Source organism: Ranitomeya variabilis, chromosome 2 (assembly GCF_051348905.1).
Source record: "Ranitomeya variabilis isolate aRanVar5 chromosome 2, aRanVar5.hap1, whole genome shotgun sequence".
In the NCBI taxonomy this organism is placed as follows: Eukaryota; Metazoa; Chordata; class Amphibia; order Anura; family Dendrobatidae; genus Ranitomeya; species Ranitomeya variabilis.
The window spans coordinates 894,061,802-894,088,804 of NC_135233.1; the positions used below are offsets into that span (position 1 = coordinate 894,061,802).

The 27,003-nt window shown below is 40.0% G+C and overlaps 1 protein-coding gene across 1 annotated transcript in view; it reads right to left on the reverse strand.

Annotated features, from left to right (window-relative positions):
* The window catches only part of LOC143808138 (actin-like protein 6A), a 36,225-nt gene extending 13,939 nt beyond the window's left edge, over positions 1-22,286 (reverse strand). The window contains exons 1-6 of the mRNA XM_077290464.1: positions 22,152-22,286; positions 19,038-19,114; positions 18,292-18,430; positions 15,015-15,115; positions 7,411-7,508; positions 5,593-5,687 (exon numbers count right to left, since the gene is read on the reverse strand). Of these exons, the coding sequence (XP_077146579.1) occupies positions 5,593-5,687; positions 7,411-7,508; positions 15,015-15,115; positions 18,292-18,430; positions 19,038-19,114; positions 22,152-22,161 (520 nt within the window). The 5' untranslated portion in view covers positions 22,162-22,286. The remainder of the gene's footprint in view (positions 1-5,592; positions 5,688-7,410; positions 7,509-15,014; positions 15,116-18,291; positions 18,431-19,037; positions 19,115-22,151) is intronic.
* Positions 22,287-27,003: the final 4,717 nt, after the last annotated feature.

The window sequence follows — 27,003 nt, forward strand, 5'->3', positions numbered from 1 at the left end:
CACCACCATGCTTATCCCAGCCCTAACCCATATTTTCAACCTATCGCTAACCACTGGTACCTTCCCTTCTGCTTTAAAATGATCACACCTATCCTAAAGAAGCCATCCCTTCGACCCGACCTCTACGTCCAGCTATCGGTCAACATTGCTGCTCCCGTTCACCTTCAAACTCCTTGAGCTGCATTCCTCCTCTCATCTAACTTGCTCTTTGACATACTACAATCCGGTTTCCGTCTCCATCACTCCATCGAAACTGCCCTGACCAAAATTATCATTGACTTACTGTCAAAATTAACAGACAATTCTCTATACTCCTCCTTTTAGAACTGTCCTCAGCTTTCAACACAGTCAACCACTCCCTCCTACAAAAATCCTCTACTCCCTTAGCATCAGAGACCTTGCCCTTTACTGGATCTTCTCATACCTCTACAACCGCATGCTTAGCATCTCCTGCTCTCACAGTACCTCCTCATCCCGCCGCCTTTCTGTTGATGTCCTTCAAGGCTCTGCTCTGGGACCCTTACTTTTCTCAATATATACCTTTGGCCTGGGAGAACTCAAAGTCCCATGGCTTCCAGTACCATCTACACACTAATGCTACTCAGATATACCTCTCTGGCCCAGACGTCATCTCTCTGCTATCCAAAATCCCTAAGTGTCTATCAGCCATATCCTCCTCAATCTCACCACACTTCCTCAATGTGGATAAATCTGACCTTATCATCTTTCCTCCATCTCACCTAACTCCCCTACTTGATATATCTATCACAATAAATGATAACATGCTTTCCCCTGTACCGCAAGTCCGCTGCTTTGGAGTAATCCTCAACTCTGCCCTGTCCTTCAATCCGCACATCCAAGCTCTTGCCACTTTCAACTCAAAAATATTTCCAGAATCCTTCTTTTCCTCAACCATTACTCTACAAAAATGTTAGTGCACACCCTCATTATCTCCCGTCTTGACTACTGCAGTATCCTCCTCTGTGGCCTCCCTGCTAGCACTCTTGGACCTCTCCAGTCCGTCCGTCTAGTCCATCCTTAACTCTGCTGCTCAACTAATCCATCTCTTGGTTCGCCATTCCTCTGCATCTCAGCTCTAAAAATCCCTTAATTGGCTCCCATTTCCCCAATGTATCTAGTTCAAACTATTAACATTGACCTACAAAGCCGTCCATAATTTTTGTCCTCCATTTATCTCCAGACTAATCTCCCATTACCCATTATTATTTATCTTTGTAAGTTCCACCCCAGGTTTTGAGGTACAAACGCTGATGCAACATACTGAAGTGTGAATAAGCCGTTACATAGCCAGCATCTACCTTTAAGGGTATGTGTCCACGTTCATGATTGCTTCAGGATTTTATGCAGGTAAAATCCTGACCAAATCTGCACCTGAGGTCACTGGCAGGTCACCTGCGTTGTCCTTGAGTTTTTTCTGCAATGTAAGGACATGCTGCGTTCTTAAAAGACGCGCCGCATGTGAGTTTTCTCGGGTGTGCCGCATGCGTCTTTTACTGCATAGTGGAGACAGGATTTCATGAAATCCCCTCCACTATGCTGTAACATCTGGACGCTGCGTTTTTTATGCATGCTGCTCAACGCTGCGTCAAAAACTCAGCGTTTCCGGAACGTGGACACATACCCTTAGGGTATGTGTCCACGTTCAGGTTTGCTTCAGGCTTTGGTCAGGATTTTATGCAGGTAAAATCCTGACCAAAACTGCACCTGAGGTCACTGGCAGGTCACCTGCGGTGTGCCTGCGGTGTTTTGCTCATTGTAGCAACATGCTGCGTTTTGAAAAAACGCACCGCATGTGCGTTTTCGCGGCAAAAACGCATGCGTTTTTTAACGCATAGTGGAGTCGGGATTTCATGAATTCCCCTCCACTATGCTGTAACATCTGGATGCTGCGTTTTTGACGCTGCGGAAAAACGCAGCGTCAAAAACGCAGCGTTTCCTGAACGTGGAAACATACCCTTACAGTCGCAATCGGAGCTGAGCTCCAATCGCTGCTGTTAGATACTTGCTGGCAATCACTGACAGTGGTATTTAAGCCATGCAATCCAGCTTGGGTGTCAGTTCCATCCTTCCAATTATTCCTCCTCCATTTTCCCACAACCATAGTCTGTGGACAACCCTGTCACTGTCATGTTGTGCACTTCTATGAATCGTAGCCAGCAGGTTCAAGGCTTTTAAGGGAACTAAGAAGTGATTAATGAAAAAAAAAATTAAAAAAAACCTTTGTTTCTAAACTCATGTTTTCCTCAGTTAATAATAAAAAATAATAATAAAAAAGACATATTTGGTATTACCACATCCATAAAAGTCTGATCTAGCAAAATATAAAATTGATAAACCTGAAGACACAAAAAAGCACAGTGAGGTAAAAAATACTCTGTTGTAAAAAAAATCACAGTAATAAGCAAGTGCTAGTCAAAAGATGTAAAGAAAACAGGGTATTTAGTTGATACGTTTTTTTGCAAAAAAATGTATACTAAGCTGCTCCACCAAATCGCCAAGGTATACCCTTATAGAGCAGTCCTAACTAATGTATGCAATCCCTATCTGATGTATTTAAAACCTGATTATCTGTATAGTACCTGTATAAGCAGGGTTCAGAGAGAAAAAAAATATACATGTGGACATGCAGGATGGAACAGCTTAAATGCAAATGACCCACAGAGGAGTGGTGGACTCCCCAGTCTTGTAGAAACAAGAGAACAATTCTAGAACCAGAAACACATGGGCTACTTGCACACTGAACAAGTCTGTAGGAACCTGTTCACACCACCAGAAAACTTGAAGACACAAAAAAGCACAGTGAGGTCAAAAATACTCTGTTGTAAAAAAATCACAGTAATAAGCAAGTGCTAGTCAAAAGATGTAAAGAAAACAGGGTATTTAGTTGATACGTTTTTTTGCAAAAAAATGTATACTAAGCTGCTCCACCAAATCGCCAAGGTATACCCATATAGAGCAGTCCTAACTAATGTATGCAATCCCTATCTGATGTATTTAAAACCTGATTATCTGTATAGTACCTGTATAAGCAGGGTTCAGAGAGAAAAAAATATACAATTATAGAACCATCCTGCATGTCCACATGTATATTTTTTTCTCTCTGAACCCTGCTTATACAGGTACTATACAGATAATCAGGTTTTAAATACATCAGATAGGGATTGCATACATTAGTTAGGACTGCTCTATAAGGGTATACCTTGGCGATTTGGTGGAGCAGCTTAGTATACATTTTTTTGCAAAAAAACGTATCAACTAAATACCCTGTTTTCTTTACATCTTTTGACTAGCACTTGCTTATTACTGTGATTTTTTTACAACAGAGTATTTTTGACCTCACTGTGCTTTTTTGTGTCTTCAAGTTTTCTGGTGGTGTGAACAGGTTCCTACAGACTTGTTCAGTGTGCAAGTAGCCCATGTGTTTCTGGTTCTATAATTGTTCTCTTGTTTCTACAAGACTGGGGAGTCCACCACTCCTCTGTGGGTCATTTGCATTTAAGCTGTTCCATCCTGCATGTCCACATGTATATTTTTTTCTCTCTGAACCCTGCTTATACAGGTACTATACAGATAATCAGGTTTTAAATACATCAGATAGGGATTGCATACATTAGTTAGGACTGCTCTATAAGGGTATACCTTGGCGATTTGGTGGAGCAGCTTAGTATACATTTTTTTGCAAAAAAACGTATCAACTAAATACCCTGTTTTCTTTACATCTTTTGACTAGCACTTGCTTATTACTGTGATTTTTTTACAACAGAGTATTTTTGACCTCACTGTGCTTTTTTGTGTCTTCAAGTTTTCTGGTGGTGTGAACAGGTTCCTACAGACTTGTTCAGTGTGCAAGTAGCCCATGTGTTTCTGGTTCTATAATTGTTCTCTTGTTTCTACAAGACTGGGGAGTCCACCACTCCTCTGTGGGTCATTTGCATTTAAGCTGTTCCATCCTGCATGTCCACATGTATATTTTTTCTCTCTGAACCCTGCTTATACAGGTACTATACAGATAATCAGGTTTTAAATACATCAGATAGGGATTGCATACATTAGTTAGGACTGCTCTATAAGGGTATACCTTGGCGATTTGGTGGAGCAGCTTAGTATACATTTTTTTGCAAAAAAACGTATCAACTAAATACCCTGTTTTCTTTACATCTTTTGACTAGCACTTGCTTATTACTGTGATTTTTTTACAACAGAGTATTTTTGACCTCACTGTGCTTTTTTGTGTCTTCAAGTTTTCTGGTGGTGTGAACAGGTTCCTACAGACTTGTTCAGTGTGCAAGTAGCCCATGTGTTTCTGGTTCTAAAATTGATAAACCTGTAGGGAAAATGTCTTAAAAAAATAAAAACTGACTTTTTTTGGTCAACACCCCATCAACAAAAGAAATGCAATATTAAACAATAAAAAGTAGTATGTACTCAAAAATGATGCCAAGAAAATGTTACACTTGACCCGCAAAAAAAAAACAAGCTTTGACAGAACTCCATCGACTGAAAAATAAAAAACAAAGCGATGTCTCTGAAAACAGCGACACAAACCAAAGTTCTGACGTTTTTGAAGCCACTGAAATAAACAACTGTACAAGTTTGGTATTATTGAAATCATACTGATATGACAATCATTATTTCCTTGTCATTTTTACCACAAAATGAACACCATAAGAATTATAGTGCACTTATATATTTTCATTTAATTTTTTTTACCCTTTGACTACAAAGATAAAAAAAAGTTATACCTCTTTGAAGAAAAGGAGGATTCAAGAAGTATCGTTTCTCCTTGCAGAGAGTGACATGTTAAGCATATCGAGATGAGGAGACAAAGCCGCAATGCTCCTCTGGGAAATATGCAAATTGTCTCTTCAGAGAGGAAGAGAACTAGAACTCTAGTGCCACCTATTGGAAGTAGCAATCCTAACAGTCAATGTCGACCCTTTAACGAGCCTTGTCACATCCCTTAGGATAGTAGCCAAATCAGAATCTCAATTTGCAAATTGAGATTCTGGTTTGGCTTTTATCCTAAGTCATGTGACAAGGCTCGTTAAAGGGTCGACATTGACTGTTAGGATTGCTACTTCCAATAGGTGGTGCAAGAAAAGGAGGAGAAACAAATATTGAGTGCATCCTGTACACTTATGGCATATCTTCAGAACACCTGCTTCAGACTTGAAACCGCTGTCCTGATGCCTGCTGCTTTTATTAAAGAGGTGGTCGGAATTCTAATATATTGGAAATTCCGACCACCTCTCCCCGGGAACAGCACACATAAAGGCGCCATTCTCGGAAAATTGTAATAATCCTTTAATTTATTTTCAGACCCACACCTTGTATTTAATATTGAGGTGAAAGACGAACACCAAGTTTTATGCTCCAAAAGTCTTGCAAATCTTTGCTTTTGGTGTAGGTTTGATAAAAAGAGCAATAGATGAAATAAATATAAGGACAGTATGGCTGCTGCTTACAGACCAGTTCTGAATGCTATATTAGAGCACTCCTCCTAATACAAAGAAGGCTAGTTATGGTTCATTACTATACAAGTAACATTTCTGACGCCAGAATCTATTTTACCTTGTTGAATCACTCGTCCATCAAGAACCGGTGTAGCTGTAGTATATGTGGCACCACTGTCCAAGATCAAAGCAGTTGATCGCCCGTTAGAAAATCTAATTGCAGCAGTCAAGAAGCAAAGTTTCTCAAAGAACATTTAGCAATGATTTCTTAATGAAAAGTAAGGTCTAATTTAGCAGTCCAGGAAACCCGACCTGAGAATGTACCGTGATTTCCTGAACGAAACTCAACTGTCTCATAGGCTTATATGAGGCTATTGGGTTCAAGTCAGGAGTCCTGTAGTTCCCGGACATCACAGTGTATACTGGGATCATGTTTAATGGATGTCTGCTCTAATGTCTGGAAGCATGTGGCTGCAGGGAGATTACAACTTTATTTTCTCCCTGCAGCTGCACTTTCAACCAGACAGCTGTACATTTTTAAAATGATATTTTCTTGCAGGTTTCCGCTATAGCTGCAAGAAAATACTGCTTTGCATGTTTTTTGCTGACAGGTTTGATTTAAGCAAAAAATAAAACTAAACAAGCATGTACCCTGTACTATGTAAATAGTAATAGTGCATGTAAATAAAATAGGGTACTGTTTTGATCAAAAAATCATAAAAGCCATCCCACTGCGACAAGGTGCACCCAATCGGGATGGTCCTATCCTGTCTCTAGTAAAACCTCACCTTGTGTCAGCCAATCTCAATTAAGATAAGGGCTGACACATGGTGAGGATAGAGAAGGACAGGGGCCCAACTGTTCAGACACCTGCCCCTGCTTTGCTCTGCCCTTATCTACATTGAGATTGGCTGACACGCGATGAGGTTTTAATACTAGAGACAGGATAGGACCGTCCCTATTGGGTGCACCTTGTCGTGGTGGGATGCAAAACAATATTTTCCTGCAGCCATAGCATAAACCTGCAAGTAAATGTCATTTTAAAAATGTGAAGCTGTCTAACTGGAAGTGCGGCTGCAGTGAGAAAATAAAGTTATAATCTCCCTGCAGCCACATTCTTCCAGACATCAGGGCAGCGCTGGGGCAGTGAGCAGTCAGCGCTCTCTACACACCGATTGTGCTGTAATCACCTGCTCCTTGACATCACTGCAATGAGTGATTATAGCACGCACAGTGTGTAGAGAGCGCTGACTGGTTACTAGCCTATAAGCTGCCTTGATAAATAGAAATGAGTTGCTGCAGGGGGAAATGTAACTTCATTTGCTCCCTGCAGCTACACTTCTAAGTACACTGCTAAACTGTTTTAAAGAGTAATTGTGTGCAGATTACCTCTATGTCTGTAGGTAAATACTGTTTTCTTTGTTTCTTTTTTTGCTGACAGGTACCCATTAACTGTACTCATGAGCGCTATCTTGTTGTTACCTTTTTGCAATTATGGTATGTTACATTTTCTAGACTTTTCACTTTAGATGTACCCTGCTGTCAATAGTCAATGTACCACTTCATTGTTTACTTGCAACATTAAGGGAAACAATGCACAAAAAAGTGAACCACCAAAACATTTGTAATTCAGGAAGATCTAAGTGAACGGAGTTGAGTTGCAATATAAAACCTTGACCTTGGACATGTATGCTGCTGATCCTGGAAGAAAGCAGCAGTGTTTTTCTAATCATCTACACCCCTACCTCTAATGCCCTGTAAGTAGAGGGAAAACCCAAATAAACAGGTCTTACTTTTTATTTCTGGAAGCAATCAAGAAAAATAAATGACAAAATTGCACACAATTTTGTAATTACAGATCATTAGTAAACATCCTGCACATGTTAATAGTGTAGGACATATAAATTATTCACGATTCAGTACTTAACAAGGATACGTGCTAAGAACTGCAGATTTACAGAGGAAAAATGATGGAATATTGTAGTGCTCAAACATCAGCTCTGTCAGTCTCTCCCTTTTTTCTCTTGTATTCCACTGCAAAAGAAAATTAAAATATTTCACCCAACGTAAAATCAAACTTTAGAAAATATTTTAGCTACTGTCCTGGCACCCATAGAAGTCAACATTAGGGAGGGCTCACACTGTGGGTTTTTTTTTTTCTGAGAGCAAAAAAATTCTCCAAACAAATCTCATGGCTTTTGTACTCCTTGTGTTTTTTTGGAGAGTTTCTGATTTTAAAAAAAGGAATACACACTGGGGCCACGTTCACATGCTCAGTATTCGGTCCATGGGCGGACATACCGCCGGTTCAGCCGGTGCGGCTGCACAGGGGCCCCGAAGGAGAGGGGGCCCAATCAGCTGCTGAAGTGTTTTGTTCTTTCATAGAGCCAGCGGCAGCATCTCCACTAAGTGGAGAGGAAGGCGGCCGGTACCGGAGTCATTTGCCGTCAGAGAGGGCCCTGCACGCTGCAGGAGACGCCATAAGGGGCCCCCTTCCTCTCCTCTTGATGCTGCTGCTGGCTCTATGAGGCCGGAGAATCACAGCATCGCTTCCCAGTTCCACATGCAGGGGCGTGGCTAGGCAGTGTATACATTTTAAATAAAGTTTGTTTCGATTGCAAACTTCAGCCTCTCAGTGAGTGGCTGAGTGCACCCCCGCTGCCCTGGTCTGCACCTGACCCTGCTCCTCCTCTGGGTCCTCTGCTTGCCACAGGTCTCCTGCAGCCTCTGTGTTCCATATCTCAGGGCCTCTTCTTCCAGAGCACAAGGTGAGGGATGGCCGGGAGTTCTCACTGCTGCTGGTTAGTATCCCCCGAGCAGCGGTGTCAGGAGGCACCATGTCCATGATGACAGCAGTGACTGACTGTGTGCTCGGTGCTTCCTGGTCGGTGCAGTGAGTGGCTGAGACACCTGATCCTGCACCGATCAGATAGCAGGGAGCTGCATCACAGGCACTAATTCACTGCTTGTAATTACTGACCCCAGACACCTCCTGCCATCACTGCAGCAATAACTCCAGGCTCAGAGTGGCTCCTGTCCCCATCCTTCCTCCGATGCAGCATTTGTATTGCTTCACATAATATATACCGTATATAGAATTCTACTGTATCTGCACATACCCTTAGCCTCCACCAACAGAAAAAAAGCTTTATCATGCTCCATCAGTTATCATTTCAGTGTATAACTAACAAAACAGGGCAGTATGAAATAAAGACCAGGGCACTATAAATAACAATCCTGCACATAACAAGAGGGCACTGTGTAATAAGTGACAGCGTTAAACATAACAAGAGAGGGGACTGTGTAATAACGGGTGGCAATATACATAATGAGAGGAGACTATGCAATATGCCGTATTTTTCGGATTATAAGATGCACTTTTTTTCCCTCAAATGTGGGGGGAAAATGGGTGTACGTCTTATAATGTGTATATACCTTACCGGTACCTTTGCCGCTGGCTGGGATGAGGGGGTGTCCGGCGGTGCTACAGGGGTGTCCGGTGCTGCGAGGGTGTCTGGCGATGCTGCCCGTTGCTGCGGCGGGTGTCTCCGATGCTGCAGGGGGCTCTGCCGACATTTTGTGAAAGGCCAGAGCCCCCCGCAGTTCCATGGTTTCCTGTGCGGTGGACTCCAGGAAAATGGCGCTGGGGGTGGCGCATGCACAGATGGAGATCACCCGCAGCAGCACCACTGGACACCTGCAGCAGCACCGGACACCTGCTGTGGCGCGCCCACATTGGAACACCCCCTCATCCCAGCCTGCGGCCTGCAGCATCACCTCACTCCTGCCTCCTCTAGCAGCGACCCTGGGACCCCGTTTCACCGCAGCTACTACCCTCAGTAAGCAATAAGACGCATGGATTATAAGAAGCACCACCATTTTATTAAGAAAAAAATTTTTTTCCTATTTTTCTCCTCAAAATTTGGGGTGCGTCTTATAATCCGGAGCGTCCTATAATCCGAAAAATATGGTATATATCTGTACATTGGTAGCCATAAAATGAGGGGGGCCCAAACACATTTCTTGCACAGGGGCCCCAAATCGTCTGTGTCCGCCCCTGATTCGGTCAGTATTTTACTTCAATAATTGCAAGCCAAAACCAGGAGTGGGTGAAAAATACAGAAGTAGTGACGTGTTTCTAGTCTACCTTTTCTCTGATTGTTCCACTCCTGGTTTTGGATTACAAATACTGATGTGAAATACTGAATGTGTGAACGTGGCCTTAGGGTATGTGCACACATCACAAACCCCAATGGTGTATTCTGACCGGAATCCCCCATAAAGCATCCCATAAAATGAAAAGAATACACAGCAATGTTAAAGCGACATTGATTGCACATGTTCCTTGTTGTGACACTTATTTTTTCAGCTTCGGAAGTCGGAAACCTTAAAGTGGTTAAAAGAAATGACATGCGATTTTTTTGCCGTTTTCCTGAAGCGACTGTGCCGGCATCTAAATAATGCTGTGTACACATACACTCATCACACAGCGTCCTACAGCCTCAAACAGTTTTTGCATTTTCGTCATATAGGACCTAAGCTGTCATTGTACGGTCATTGTTTTATACCATCTGTGGTCTGCTAAGGGCATGTTCACACATCGGTTTTCTCATCCGCACACAGTGCATTTTTTAAACAAGACAGCACACTGATCCACAGAGTTTAATGAAACAATTAAAATCTTTTTTTTGGTGTGTTTTTGTTTTTAACTGACTGATTTGTACGTTCCATTAAACTCTGTACAAGTCCTATTCTCATTTGTGTTTGCGGATCAGATTCTGCTACTCAAGTCGGTGGGGATTTATTGAATTGGACTAAAAGCAGAAGACATTCATTTTTATCCATTTATTCATTTATAAAGAGATTCATTGCAGTGACAACGGAAAGTAATAATTTAGGCATTTGATCTCGCATCTGTTTTTAAGAAGGAAACAGATGAAAAGAAAGCGGATACAAAATAGAAGCAAAATAGTTACAACATGCAAGAAAAACATGCTATTTCTGCTTGACGAAAAAATAGAAATGGATCTGGGAATGTGCTTTATTTTTGTGGTGACAGCTGCATCAGTCTTACTGCATGAATGTTTTCACCTATCCAAAGGTCTGGGCACATCAGCCACCGTCGGTTACATAAATCTTGGGTTACAGGCAGGAACTTTGCTTTCTCTATGGTGAGTGTAATGCTCAGAGGTGTTCCATTTTGTGTTGTTTTATGTCATAGAAATATTTTTTTTTGTTCTATAATTGTGGTGAAATGCTGCCCTAGATTATGTCCTTCTGTGGGTAATGTTATATTTTTCCCACAAAATGTTATTTAGATGAGTATACCAATACCCCAGATGTGAGGAAAAACTACTGTTTGGGTGCACGTCGAGGCTCAGAAGGGACGGAGCACCATTTAACTTTTTGAATGCAAAATTTGCTGGAATAAATAAAAGATGCTATGCCGCGTTTAGAGAGCCCCTGATGTGTCTAAACAGTGGAAACCCCCCCACAAGTTGTACCGTCATTTTGGAAACTAGACCCCTCAGGGAACGTATCTAGATGTGTGGTGAGCACCGTGAACCCCCAGGTACCTCACAGAAGTTTATGACGTTGAGCTGTGAAAATAAAAACATAAAAAAATCACATTTTTCCCACAATAATATTTTTTTAGCACCAAATTTTGCATTTTCACAAGGGTAACCGGAGATAATGGACCCCAAAATGTGTTGTAAAATTTCCCTTTAGTTTACTGATACCCCATATGTGGAGGAAAACTATTGTTTGGGCGCACGACAGGCCACAGAAAGGAACGAGTGACATTTTGGAACGCAGATTTTGATGGAATGGTCTGCAGGTGTCATGTTATGTTTGGAGAGTCCCTGATGTGCCAAAACAGTGGAAACACCCAACAAGTGACACCATTTTGGAAACTAGACCCCTCAGGGAATGTATCTACAGGTGTGATGAACACCTGAAGCTGCCAGGTGCTTCACAGAAGTTTATAACATAGAGCCATAAAAATAAAATAATCAAAGGTCAGAAGGCAAGAAGCGCCATATTGGAGATCAGATTTTTCCGAGTTGAGGCTGCCATGTCACACTGCTAGACCCCCTGAGGTGCCAGAACAGCAGAACCCCCAATAGGTGACCCCATTTTACAAATTACAATTCTCAATGATTTAATCTAGGGGTGCAATGATCATATTGACACAAAAGGTGTGTCACAGAATTGTAATTATTTTTTACCACCAAAATTTCATTTTAGCCACAGATTTTACATTTTCACAGGGTAAAATAGGCAAAAATGGCACCAAAATTTGTTCCACAATTTCTGCTGAATGTAGGCATACCCCGTATGTGGCTGTATGGTGGTGCTTAGCCATATGGTGAGACTCAGGAGGGATGGAGCGCTATTTGCCTCCTGGAGCCCAAATTTTCCTAGAATAGTTTGCGGACTCCATACACAGGGCCCCTACGTGCTAGAAGAGCTGAATCCCCTTTCAAGTGATCCCATTTTGAAAATTATACCCCTTTGGGAATTTATCTACAGGTGTAGGGATGATTTTGACTCCATATGTGTTTTCCAGAAACAAGCAGCAGTGGATGTTGCTGAGTGAAAATTGCAAACTGCTGTTGTAGTGACCAGTATGCTGCAGTGCCCATACATTGTGCTCAGCTTATACTTCTGGAATCACGCACCCATAAATTAAATGGGTTCTCATCGCTACAGAAATGCCAAACATGTGGATGCTAAATGTGGTTTAGGCACACTGTGGGGCACAGAAGGGAGAGGCGTATTTGGATTTGGGAGTGCAGAGTTCGCTGGATTTTTTTTGGTGGGAAAGGGGGGGGGGGTTAAGGAGATATATATTTCCATTGACAGATGATGGACCTGAGTTGGGACTTACTTTTTTTGTGGACTGATTTGATGCTTTTGTTAGTAACATTTGGGATCACATTTATTCGGCGCTCTATGCTGACCACTTACATTGGGGCTTCCATCTAAATCTCTGAGTGACGTGACAGATGAAACCCTTGAGGGATCCATTCACTGTTATGATGCAGCAGACTTACTCTGGACTCCGTCTGGCCTCTGTTCATCATTGTACTTCTATTCAGAGGTGCAAAAAACTGAGGCTGATGGCACTTTTATACACGCCTAAAAAGACGGACATCGCCGGATGAGAGACCAGACAGTGTTCACAATGCCTCCATCTGCCTCATTATAGGGAATCTTCCTTCGTGAGTTCAGTCTGAAATTTACATGGAAGCCCTGATGTAAGCACTCAGTGTAGAGCGCAGGATAACTATGTGTTGTGCCTTACTGCGATCTTTGAGAGGAAGATGAACAAATCAACAGTAGGTGAAGAACTGGTTTTAATTATTTTTTACACCATTCCTCATGCGGTATAAGTGATTAGATAACTTTATTCTTCAGGTCGGTGTGATAACAGCGATACCAGATTTATATCTGGATTTTATGTTTGGCTGCTATCACACACTAAAATACCCTTTTTTGAAAAAGCAAGATTTATATAATATAGTTATAATATACTGTATAATTCTCCATATTTCTACCGACAGAGTCATGTGATGGCTTGTTTTTTTTGCGAGATGAGCTGATGTTTTTACTGGTACAATTTTCGGGCACATGACATTTTTTGATCGCTTTTTATTCTGATTTTTTTAAGGCAGAATGAACAAACAACAGCAATTCAGGAATTGTTTTTGTAGGTTTTTTCTATGCTGTTCCGCATATGGTAAAATTGATTAAATAACTTTATTCTTCAGGTCAGTACGATTACAGCAATACCACATTTACATAGTTTTTTTGTGTTTTGGCGCTTTTACGCAATAAAAACTATTTTATAAAAAACTAATATTTCTGCAACACTTTTTTCTGAGCACTATAACTTACTTATTTTTATCACGCTTTATTCTACTTTTTGTTCTGCGGTATGATGAAAGAGCATCACTTTTTTCCTTTGTTTTTTTTCTTTAATGGTGTTCACTAAAGGGGTTAATTGGTGGGACAGTTTTACAGGTCAGGTATTTTGTGAATTTAAAAAAAAAAAAGGTTTTACAATGTTTTTTTTTATCCCTCTATGGGACTTTCAGTTTCTGCAGGCTGATAGCTGTTATAAAGCATTGCAATGCACGAGCATTGCAGTGCTTATAACCTGTCATCTCTGCAGACACAAGTTATTTAGATCATGCACTTGTTAGTGCCTGGTGATGTCGTCATGATGATTGGCCCCCGTTATGACGTTGCAGGCTCCCTTCTTCTGCATGCCTGCTAAATGTTGCGATCACACTATTTAGGGGGTAAAAGTGCCGGAAGCGGTGCGTTCCCCTCTCCAGCACTGAGTGCCGAGAGTCAGCTGTCAGAATCAGCTGATACCAGGCAGTGCTTGTGCTCGCACAGCCTTTGTGCACGTAAAATCACCATGACGTGTCCATACGTCCAAGGTTGATGAGTACCAGCCGACCTGCACATATAGATACGTCAAAGGTCGTAAAGGGATTAAAGGCAAACTATAATTGGAAAATGACCTATTGCATAAATCAGGTTTTTGTGTTACATGTGCTTTACACACACCCCCCAAGAAAAAAATTAGCTTATACCCTGTAGTAAGTAAATAGTAATAATACATGTAAATAGCATAGGGTACTTAGTTAACACTATTTTGATTTAAAAAAAAATAAGCATAAAAGCCATCCCATAGTTCCAATGTACACAAATTGAGATGGTCCTATCCAGTCTCTAGTAATAAAACCTTACCTTGTTTCAGCTATATAGATACAATGCCCATGCCCAGGAATACCCAATTGGGGCTATTCTTGTACTTTGTACAAACAGGGGTGTGGACCCACTTTGTGAGCTATACATTTCATTTATTCATCTATATAGCTTCCCATGGGCAGGTGTCTGAATAGCCAGACCCCTGTCCTGCTCTGCCCTTATCTATATTGAGGTCACTGACACATGGTAAGGTTTTAGTTCTAAAGACAGGAGAGGACAGTCCCGATTGGGTACACCTTGTCTCGGTAGGATGACCTTTATGCCTTTTTTTTTATCAAAATAGGTGTAACTAAGTACCCAATGTTATTTACATGTACTATTACTGTTTACTTATTTATTTATTACAGGGTAAATGCTCATTTTGTTTTTTAAGTTCTTGCTTTTTATTGATTTTGCATAAATATTTTCCCATGATACTCTGATTCACACTATTAAAGAGAGCGCTGAGACACCAGAAATTCATCAGTGAATTTTCAGACCATGACATGTGTGTTTTAATCTTTTTCTCTAATACTTATGGAAAATCAATAAAGAATTCATTTTTCTTAATGAGATTTGTGAATGTGCCATTTTCCGTCAATCTGCAAAAATGTACCAGGCATTGTACACCCGTCCTCATATAACATTTACAAAGCTGGCTTTTATTTGGACCTATGAAATCCACAGAAAGTAGAGTAATGTTTTGAGCTTATTTATTTCTAGAGACATATTAATACTGTTATTACTTTTTGTGATTGAATAGTAATTACTTACGGTGGGTTCAGACATCATTACCCTATGTAGATTAGATTTGGACTTAATACACTTTTCATATGTGTGATCTAAAATTGCCTGGAAAGCATCCCAGTCATCAACTAAAGAAAGCAAATAGAAATGTAGGTTAGATATTAAAATATGCCTTTAAAAATAAAATTATGAAATCACTCAGGCAGTTACAATGAAATGCTCCTACTTATATTACTAGCAAAGTCATAAAAGAATTGATAGTAGGTTGTATAAATAGTTACCTATTCAGCGGTTAAAGATAAAAAAAAAGTAATCTCTCCCAATGGAGGCGTTATCCGGTCCTAATTCTTCCCATGTAAGTAAAGAAGTAATATAACTGGTTTCGTTATGCGCCATTGCCTGCTATATATGGTAAAAGCTGCAATCTTGATCTTGTAGGAGTCTCATCTATGCCTTAAATGGAGCCTCCCGGCACAATTTATAACCAGTTGCTAAAGAGTAAAACTTCTATGCCCATGCAGTCATTGTTTGTCGGAATGCAACTTGTTTTTTTGTATTAACTGTTTAAGGCTATATTCACAGATTACTTTTTTGTTGCTTTTTTTTTCTGCAGCCAAAACCTGATCCCTTGGTAGTAAAAGAGCTGCAGACAAAAAAAGGCAGGTTTTACTGCTATTCTTACTGCACTTTTGCTGCGTTTTTCAGGATCCCAAATTTCAGCTTTGCTTCCATCATACAAGCATGAACAATACAATGTGTTAGGTCACCAATGAAAGACATACAGTATGTGTCTCCATAACACATTTTTGGAAAAAAGGGAAATTTGATCAAATTATTTAGGGGAAAAAAATTTGATGTCTGAAAACATAGTAACTAGTCTAAAAAAAAAGTTCATATGCGTTCATTAAAAAATGCACAATTACAAATGAAAAACAGCAGAGGGAGCTGAATTGGTAGGGAATAGTTTACCTGAGACATTGCCAAAGCATTGACATGGTTGGGCATTGTTTACTTTTACACATTGGTCGGCCCTTGAGTTGGTTCGATATTGTTCAATTTCATACATTGATCAGGCAATGTTTACTTTTACACATATCACTAATTTAATTAAACTGTACTAATCCTAACAGCCATGCTTAGGTGAGGACACCAAGACATTATGGTTTAAACTTTTTAAAAAATCGCAAAAATGAAATGGGTTTCACATCCTGCTGTACCTGCTTTTTTTTCACTAAAAACGCTGCAAAAACTGATGACAATGTTCTTTTGCACCTACTCTTTGCTTTCTATGGGTAAAAAAAACGCTTACAAAACCGCTAAAAGAATTGACATGCTGCAGTTTTTAAAAATGCAGCAGTTTTCTGAAATCTCATAACTTTAGCTGATACTTTAAAAAGCAACTTCTAATTTGCAGCAAAAACGCAGTGTGTAATCATAGCCTTATTATTGACTAGCTGTGCCGTAATGTCATACAAGCAACCATTTTATCCTTTGGTTAACCAAAGAAAGTATCATAAAATAAATTAATGAGTTATCACCAACTTCTAAAGTGATGCCATATTGGTAGGATACAGTATGCCATGATTTTATGATCAGGACCCCCACTGATTCTGAGAATGAAGGTTCTATCAGTACTGTGGCCCCTTCACAACCTGAAAGCCTTGAAAGGATTGTTAAGAAAAGGCCATTCAAAAATTTGGGAGAGATTCACAAGGAGTGGAAGGGGTGGACTGCTGCTGGAGTCATTGCTTCAAGAGCCACCACACACAGACTTATCCAGGACATGGGCTACAAGTGTCGCATTCCTTGTGTCAAGCCACTCATGACCAATAAACAATGACAGAAGCGTCTTACCTGGGCCAAGGAGAAAAAGAACTGGACTGTTGCTCAGTGGTCCAAGGTGTTGTTTTCAGATGAAAGTAAAGTTTGCCTTTCATTTGGAAATCAAGGTCCCAGAATCTGGAGGAAGAGTGGAGAGGCACACAATCCAAGCTGCTTGAGGTCTAGTGTGAAGTTTCCACAATCAGTGATGGTTTTTAGAGCCATGTCAGCTGCTGGTGTAGGTCCACTGTGTTATATCAAGACCAAAGTCAGGGCAGCCGTCAACCAGGAAATTTTAGAGCACTTCATGCTTCCCTCTGCCAACAAGTTTAATGGAGATGGAAATTTCACTCTCCAACAGGACTTGGCACCAGTTCACACTGCCAAAAGTACCAATGCCTGGTTTAAAAACAACAGTATTACTGTGCTTGATTGGCCAGCAAACTCTCCTGACCTTAACCCCATAGTGAATCTATGGGGTATTGTCAAGCGGAAGATGAGACACCAGATCCAACAATGCGGAAGAGCTAAAGGCTGCTATCAAAGCAACCTGGGCTTCCATAACACCTCAGCAGTGCCACAGGCTAATCATCTCTATGCCACGCCACATTGATGCAGTAATTGATGCGAAAGGAGCCCTGACCAATTACATTTCAGTAGGCCAACATTTCAGATTTTAAAATGATTTTTCAAGCTGGTGTTATAAAGTATTCTAATTTACTGAGATAATGATTTTGGGTTTTCATCCGAACCCAACAGCCTTCATATGTGTCTTTTGAGTCTGTTTAATTTGGGTCAGAAGATCTGTTGCCAGTTTGATAATCATGGCCTGCACTTGGGCCATGATATACAGACCACTGAATGAAGCATAACAGACAGGGTTTTTATTACCCTCAAAAATGTGGAAAATTAGAACTGATCTCACAGTGAAAAAAATCAGAAATTACATACACCTGCTACTAGATGCATGTCTGTTGAGGTTTTCATGAGTTCTATTTTAATGAAACGTGACTTCGTTTTAGCAGCTATTTTGTCAGAATACCAAGAACATGGCGCACCTGTTCTAGATGTCTTCAGAAACATCTTTTTATTTCTCAGTATACCTAACATATTACATAAAGTAGAAACATGTATAATCGGTACATAATAGAAAACGTACACCTTTAAGGCTACGTTCACATTAGCGTTGTGCGGCGCAGCGTCGGCGACGCAACGCACAACACATGCAAAACGCATGCACAGCGCAGCGTTTTGTGACGCATGCGTTCATTTTTTGCATGATTTTTGGCGCAGAAAAAACTGCATCATGCAGCGTCCTCTGAGCCCTGACAGTTACGCCAAAATGACGCATGCGTCACAAAACGCAAGACAACGCATGTCCATGCGCCTCCCATGTTAAATATAGGGGCGCATGACGCATACGTCGCCGCGGCTGCGCCGCACAACGCTAATGTGAATGTAGCCTAAGAGAGAGACAACTTACTCATTGCATCCTTTATTGGTGTAATGGCTTCCATGTTCTCCAGGGGTATGTCATGAATGTTAGGCTCTATGTAATACGTCGATGGTGCGCTCCCATCTTGTGCACCATTTACTGCACCAACTGATGTAGGAAACTCTACCTGAAATAGTTGTAAGGCAATAATTAATGATATTCTTTACATCAGGAATGTCACAGTGTAGAGGGATCATCATTATTCTCATATGCACATGGAAACACGAGTAGCAATGGAATGAAACTGAAAGGGAGAAGATAGAGGATAGATATTAGAAGAAACGTTTTGACAGTGAGGGTGATCAACAACTGGAGGAGGCTGCCACGATAAGTGGTGAGTGCTCCTTCAATGGAAGTCTTCAAACAGAGGCTGGACAGACATCTGTCTGAGATGGTTTAGTGAATCCTGCATTGAGCAGGGGGATGGACACGATGACCCTTGAGGTCCCTTCCAACTCTATCATTCTATGATCTATATCTGATATTTTCTAATGACTATACTACATTGTTGTCCCATTGGATGTCATATTTTCATATTCTAGGTTTAATTTCATTATTTCTCAGTGTTTTGCTAGAACAGCATAATTCTTATCTGTTATTTTGTCAGCTCTTTGTAGATGTATTATTGTAGATTACATTTGCTCTTAATAACATGTAAATCATTCTTACTATACAACTATGTTACTGGGAATAATCAACTTGTAGTAATGAAGTGGTTCACACAAATGTCTCACCTCAGGATGGTCCTCTCTCGCATAGCCGACACGTACTGAAAATGAACCAATGTCAAAGACCAAGGATTCCACCTCATCTAGAATATAGAATTACACAGAAACCTCACTTGGATCATATTATGCATTACATTTATAATGTATAGCTAAGATTGATCCCTAATTTAAGCTCTAAGAACCATAGTTTCCCCAATAATGCCACTCAATCCAAAATGATCCCATTTATGTTGCCCTAGATAAGAAAATTTGGCAGATGATCTCCATCACCGTTAATGGGGCTGAGGAGCAGTAGCACACACAACCCGCGGAGTGTAGATAGCACTGTTTAGTTTTAGCTAACACCTTCTTCACCTGTATTCACTTTTGTTTAGGCAAAGTTGACATGAGTGTCTAAAAAGATTTTGACTTTCATCCAGAAAAAAAGATTTTTCATCTGAATTGTCATTCATGTGGCTTTTTTTTTTTTATTTTCAGTAAATAAAATTTACAAGACCAAAAATAGTTTCCTATGTCCTACATTTTTTTTTGCGCATCCATAGACTTGAATAAGTGAATCTTATCCAAAATATGGAAGAGAATAGTGCATTGTGATATTATTGTTATGCTGACATTCTGTCCTTGTGAAAAAAAACTATAAATCTCAACAGCCCTATTGAATAACATTGGTCTAGTGCTGTCTCTGCAAAGTTTATTTTTTCCACGGACAGCACTTGGACCGAAAATACAGTGGTGTGAACGTGGCCTTTGCATCATTAGCTTGGTCAAAGTTAAAGGAGGTAAAAGTGATATCTAATGTTCAGCTAATAGTTATCTTCCCAATCTCCCACATTAACATACATCCTTGGATTAGTTAAGTAAGCAGGTTTTCAGCTAAAGTGGAGAGGGAAATTCTGTTATACATTTTTCTGGAAGAACTTCCCCCAGGAACTTGAATCAAACATAGGTGTTCTATCAGGTTTCTGTTGAGGTTTAGGTATTATTGTCAGTATATAGTGCCATAGGCAACACCATGCTTGCTGACAAACTAACTCCTGATGTTATGTGTATGGCTAGCTTAAATGGATGGCTCGTCTTACAAAAAGAAAATGGTCAAAATATAGGAAATGTTATAAAATCACATAAGAAGCTATGCTCAACAGCTCCATGACGTTAGTGTAGGCCACTCTGATGGTTACTGCATGGATAGGAAGCGATGGTATTATATTCTTCAGTCACATGAGCGATGAAGCCTGTCACTTGCTGTAGCAGTCAGGTCATTGGAATGGGACATCAGCCGATGTGCATGGGCCATGTTTTCCAAGCACAAAACTACAATTATATGATAATGAACCATTCAAGCGCGATTTGAAAATCCATCTCTTCAAACAAGCCTACCACATCAATTACTCAGTGAAGTAACTTTGCCCTGTTCCCTCCGTCCAAATATTACTCTGAATCTGCACCCTACTATTCATCTGTCTCTACACCCTCCATGCACATGATAACTGCACTTGATACTTGACTTTTGCACTTAAACACATGGGCTGATGACCGGATCATGCAGCTTTATATGAAAATCCCTATTTATTATAATTGCCAAACCTGAAATAACAAGCACTTTTCACCTATTGTGTCCCCCCATTTCCTTGTAGATTGTAAGCTTGCGAGCAGGGACCTCACTCCTAATGTCACTGTTTAAATTGTCTTAACTTGTACTGAATTTATTGTCTGTACATGACCCCGCTTAATTGTAAAGTGCTGCGGAATATGTTGGCGCTATATAAATAAAAATTATTATTATTATTGAGTAGAAGTCATTGTCATGAATGTTGGGCAAATTCAGTAATTTAAACAGGTTCATAATTTAAGGCATAAAGCTGATAAATACACTCCTCAACATTTTAATTGTAAAACCAAGAAAAGCTGCGAATTTATGGAGGTCACAGGAATGATAGACATGTTAGTGATATGCAAATAATGAAAAAATAAAAAAAATTTTTTTCAAAACATCTTGTTTCGCCTATGTGGCAATGCCATGAACAGGCATTGATAAGGGAACGTCACTCCAATCCTATTCCTGGGATTATGGCATGGTCAGGCATAATGTACGGTAGCTGAAATTCTACAGTTTTCATTCCAGATATACAAACATCTCAGCGTTACATATTCCCAGGCCACATATTTCTCGTCCTACAGTGAAGAGCCTGCATGGTCTAAACATGTTACCACGGTCTGCATCGTTTCTAGACTTGACTCCCATTGAAACCAAACAAATAAGCCTGAGCATAAGTTGGTATATGTGCAACAGCACATTCACACACTGTGGCGATCTCACAGACAAAACCCAAGAAAAGAATACAAAATGACCATATACCCTATTGTAAGTACAGTAATTAGTAATAGTACATGTACATAACATAGTGTACTTAGTTAACACTATTTTGATCAAAAGGCTTCAGAGTTACCCCACCACAACAAGGGCCGTCCTGATTGGGTACGCCTATCATGTCTCTAGAATTAAAACTTTACCTTGTCTTTACCTTGTGTCATCCGACCTCAATAAGAATAAGGGAAGCGCAGGACAGGGGCCCAACCGTGCAGCCACCTGTCTCCCATTGAGCACATCTGAGATGTCATAGGTCGGCAATTGGAAAGAGAACTGCCAGCAACAGATATTGATGATTTGTGCGCCCAACTGCAGTCAGCGTGGCAGAATACTCCTTAGAAGATCATTAATAACCTCATTGCTAGCAGCCAAAGCGTGTAAGTGTGGGAATTTGTGTGTGTGGTGCTCACACTCAATTCTGAATAAATGTGAAAATTTTGATTCCATTTTTTCATCATTTGCAGATTATTAACATGTCTATCAATTCTGTGATTTGCATAACTCCATGGCTTCTTGGTGAAATTTTAATGTTGAGAAATGTATTTTACATTAATTTATGACTATTTTGGTTTGTGTAATAAATGTAGGAGTAGACTTTAATGAACAACCAGATTTCCTTATTAATTGCCATAGCAGCTATTCCTCAAAAAAACAAACCTGCTGATCAGAAGGCTGAATATATCAAACAGTAGTTATGACAGTGGGTTATATAGCTACCTATAAAGAGAAGCTGCTCCTTCGCATTTTCTTACCTCCACTCATCTTTAGCTGTAGAGAACCTTCCTCCTGTACAGTGTGAGAACAGGTGAGTCGCCTGCATACACCTGTGTGTCACCCATTATATATCACATGTAGCCCTAGCCCATAGCAGTAAAGGGAGATTCCCATGACCCAAGGAATAACGTGAACTTAAAGAGAGTTTGTCATAAAAAAAATGACCTTGAACCTTTGTAATTTATTGATAGGTGAAGAAAAACATATTTCAACGATGTAATTATTAGCTCTGAACTTCCTTTCACTCCCTGCAGTCGGACTATGTTCTGCGTTGTCATGTCTGCCCTAAACTTTTAACCCCTTACCACCCAGGCCTGTTTTTTCTTTCTTTCCTGACCTGGTCAAAATTTTTCAATTCTGACAAATTTCACTTTATGTTTCTGGAAAACCTATGGAGTCAAACATAGTGAATGTTGCAGAATGAAAAATTGCAATTATGCCACTGTAGTTCACAATACATTAAAATGTCCATACATTGTGCCTAGCTTGTGCTTCTGGAGACGTTGAACCCATAAATTAAGCGGGCTCTCCTTGCTATAGTAATGACAAACATGGGGACAACTAGCTATAGTTTAGGCACACTGTGGGGCTCAGAAAGGTGGGGGCATTTGTATTTAGGAGCGCAAATTTTGATGGATTTCTTTTGGGATGCAATGAGCCATGGTACTTTTACAGAGCCTTTGTTCTACCAGTAATGTGGAAACCCCTATATTTCGTTTAACAGATGATGGACCTGACTGGAGGTTTGTTTTTTTTGTAGGTTTAGTTTAAACTTTTATTGGTGGCATTTTGGGGTATAGAACATTTTGGATCAGTTCACATTTATCCTGTGCTATATGCTGAGCACATACATCAGGATTTCCATCTAATTCTCAAAAATCAGATGAAATACCCGAGGGATCCATTCATTATAACGAGGCAACGGAGTTACTCTGGACAACGTCTGGCACAGCAGTGTCTTTTCAAAGGTGCAAACATTGCCAGCGCTTTTGTGCACGCCTAAAAAAGTGTAAAAAGACGGACACCGCTGTATCACAGGCAAGACGGGAGTTCAAAGTTACTCCATCTGTGCCATTACAGTGAATTTTCCATTAGGGGTTTGTCTGAATCACATAGTTCAGAGATATACAGTACATGTAAACCCCGGTATAAGCGATCAGAGTAAAGCGCAGGATAAATGTGAGCCAAGCCTTAATGCAATCTTTGCGAGTCAGAATGAAGAAATCAACAGCAGTTTAAGAATTTATTTTATTTATTCACTTTTTATGCCGTTCACCATGTGGTATACAGTTGTGCTCAAAAGTTTACATACCCCAGCAGAATTTTTGCTTTCTTGGCCTTTTTTCAAAGAATATGAATGATAACACCAAAACTTTTTCTCACTCATGGTTAGTGGTTGGATGAAGCCATTTATTATCAGACTATTGTGTTTTCAATTTTTAAATCAAAATGACAACCCAAAACATCCAAATGACCGTGATCAAAAGTTCACATACCCCATTTCTTAATACCGTGTATTGCCCCCAGCAATGACAGCTTGAAGTCTTTTGTGGTAGTTGTGGATGAGGTTCTTTATTTTCTCAGATGGTAAAGCTGCCCACTCTTCTTGGCAAAAAGCCTCCAGTTCCAGTAAATTCCCGGGCTGTCTAGCGTGAACTGCGTGCTTGAAATCTCACCAGAGCGGCTCAATGATATTGAGGTCTATAGCCAATGACAGGTCGACTTGGCCTAGTGTTTTGGATCGTTGTCATGTTGGAACGTCCAAGTACGTCCCATACGCAGCTGATGATTGCAAATTAGCCTTCAGTATTTGCTGATAATGTGCTGTATTCATTTTTCCTTCAACTTTTACCAAGTTTCCTGTGCCTTTTGTAGCTTACACATCCCCAAAACATCAGTGATCCACCTCCGTGCTTTACAGTAGGAATGGTGTTCCTTTCATTATAGGCCTTGTTGACCTCTCTCCAAATGTAACGTTTATGATTGTGGCCAAAAAGTTCAATTTTGGTATTATCACTCCAACTTTCCTTGTTCCAGACATTTTCAGGCTTGTCTCTGTGCTGTTTTGCTTATTGCTTATTGTAGGAGAGATACTTTGTGGCATTTGCGCAGTAATGGCTTTCTTCTCGCGCCCATGCGGCTCATTTTTCTTCAAGTGTCTCCTTATTGTGCATCTTTAAACAGCCACACTTCTAGTTTTGAAAGAGTCCTGTATTTCAGCTGATGTTATTTGTGGGTTTTTCTTTGCATCCCGAACAATTGTCCTGGCAGTTGTGGATAAAATTTTTGTTGGTCTACCTGACCGTGGTTTTGTTTTTACAGAGCCCTTGATTTTCCATTTGTTAATCACAGTTTGAATGCTGCTGACTGGCATTATCAATCCCGTGGATATCTTTTTGTATCCCTATTCTGTTTTATACAGTTAAACTACCTTTTCCCGTAGATCCGTTGACATTTCTTTTGTTTTCCCCTTGACTCACAATCCAGAAACATCAGAGGCTGGATGTCAGGACTCTGAACATTTTTTACCTTTTGTGCATTACTGCCCTTTTTCAAGATGGCGTCTTTGGTCTCATGTGCACTGTGTCTCCTGCTATAAAACTCCACCCCAGCCTTCAGTCTGTGCTAGAGTATTCTGCCTTGCATCCAGCTCCTGACCTCTGATTACTCCCTGGCTATACACCTGCTCCTGTGAACCTGTGTGGTGATCCTGCTACTCTGCTCTGAGTTCCTGCTGCATACACAAGTTTCCAGTAATCCTCCTTCATCTGCTGCTCGTGTTTACTTCCATCTGCATTTGCTGGTCATGTAAGCTGTTGCTGCTTTGCAATAACCTGAGACTATTAACTATGCCTCCCTGGTTGAGCTAAGATATAATTTGAACTGCCTTATAATCATATCTATCTGTGCCTGGACTAAGACAAGGATTTATTTGTGTCAAGTATCCTCAAGAATAACTGTGCTTCATAGACTTTCTGCTTGATTGCATTTTCCTCTGAAGTTTCCTATAGACTGCTAAGCTGCGTTTATTATTTGCACCAAGTGTTGTGGACTTGAGTTTCTCTCTGCACCTGTTTGAATCACCGTGTGATAATATAGACTTTACCACTTATAAAACTGTGTCCTGTAGTTGTCTTGTTCCACGCAAAGAGTCTCTGAGTTATCCTCTATAATTGTTACACTGGATGAAAGATGCAAGAGTCTTTCTGAATCCCAGAAACTCACTCAGCTTTTATGCACACACACTGATTACAAGCAAACAGGTCACAGGTGAGGATGTCACCTTTAGCAGCCATTCAAACCCATTTGTGTCAACTTCTGTGCATGGCCAAAATCACTAGGGTATGTGAACTTTTGATCAGGGTCATGTGGATGTTTTGGGTTGTCATTGTGATTTAAAAAGAGAAAACACAGTAGTTTGACAATAAATGGCTTCACCCAACCACTACCCATGACGGAGAAAAAGTTTTGGCGTTATCATTCATATACTCTGAAAAAAGGCCAAGAAAGCAAAAATTCTGCCGGGGTATGTAAACTTTTGAGTACAACTACGTGAAAAGACAGCTTTGGAGAAAATAGAAGAGAAAAAGATGCATGCTAAAAAAAAATAGGGAACTACCAGGAAAATATATAAAATTTGAACTTTATTAATGTAAACAACAAATCACGTGCAACAAGACAGATTCATAAAAACATTTAAAAAAACCAAAGACAGGTTCAATAACTGGTTATGCCCTTGATATGGCAATAACCCACCTCCACTGAAGTTCACAAAAATCCAAATAGCAGTATATTAGTATATAATACCAGCAGAAAAATTTCATGTAAACAAAGTTTCATGAGAAAACAGAACATTGATATGTATTCTTACTAAGTCGTTAAACCCATAGATGCGCAAAAAACACGCACAATATGAAGACAGTAAAAGGCTAAATAACCCTATACACAACCCCATGACAGTATTTAAGGAATAGCAGCTGTGACTGAAATACAAAAAAATGCAGCTGGTTGGGACTATCAGACGGTTTAACCCGTAAAGTGATTATCCCAAACGAAAATACATAAGGGAGAATAAGAAACAAAAAATGGAAAAGCTATTAAGAGCAAGAAAACCTTGCTAGCAAATCAAAAATATTTGTGAAAAAATATCAGGGTTCAAACCTGCTGGTATTAGGGTATTAAGATATAAAACTCCTATTTGGAGCCATTTTTGCCAGTAGAAAATTTGTGGAGGAGTAGACCCCACGCGTATCGCCAGCTACATCCGTGGCTTCTTCAGGGAAAATGTCTCAAAAAAGACAGCTTTATTTTTCGGGTTGGAACAATTACAGCGAAATTATATATATATATATATATATATATATATATATACATACACACTGTATATATATTAGTTTTTTCTATCACACACTAGAAATGCTCTTTTTACATAAAGTTTTTTGCATAGCCATATTTTGAAGGCTATAGTTTTCTTATTTTTCTGCTGACAAAGTCGTGTTAAGGCTTGTTTTTTTTCAAGATGAGTTGGAGTTTATATTGGTACCAGTTTTGGGCACATAATATTTTTTGATCGCTTTCTCTTCTGCTTTTTGGTAGGCAGAATTAACAGAAAACAGCAATTCAGGATTTTTTTTTTTTTAATGCTGTTCACCGTATTATAAAAATGGTAAGACCGCTTTATTCTTTGGGTAAGCACAATTACAGCGATACCATTCATATTTTTTTTTATGTTTTACTGCTTTTTACACAATGAAAATTTAATAGAAAAAATGTTTCTACATGGCTTTATTGTGACAGATTTAGCTTTTTATTTCTCTGTTGATGGAGCTG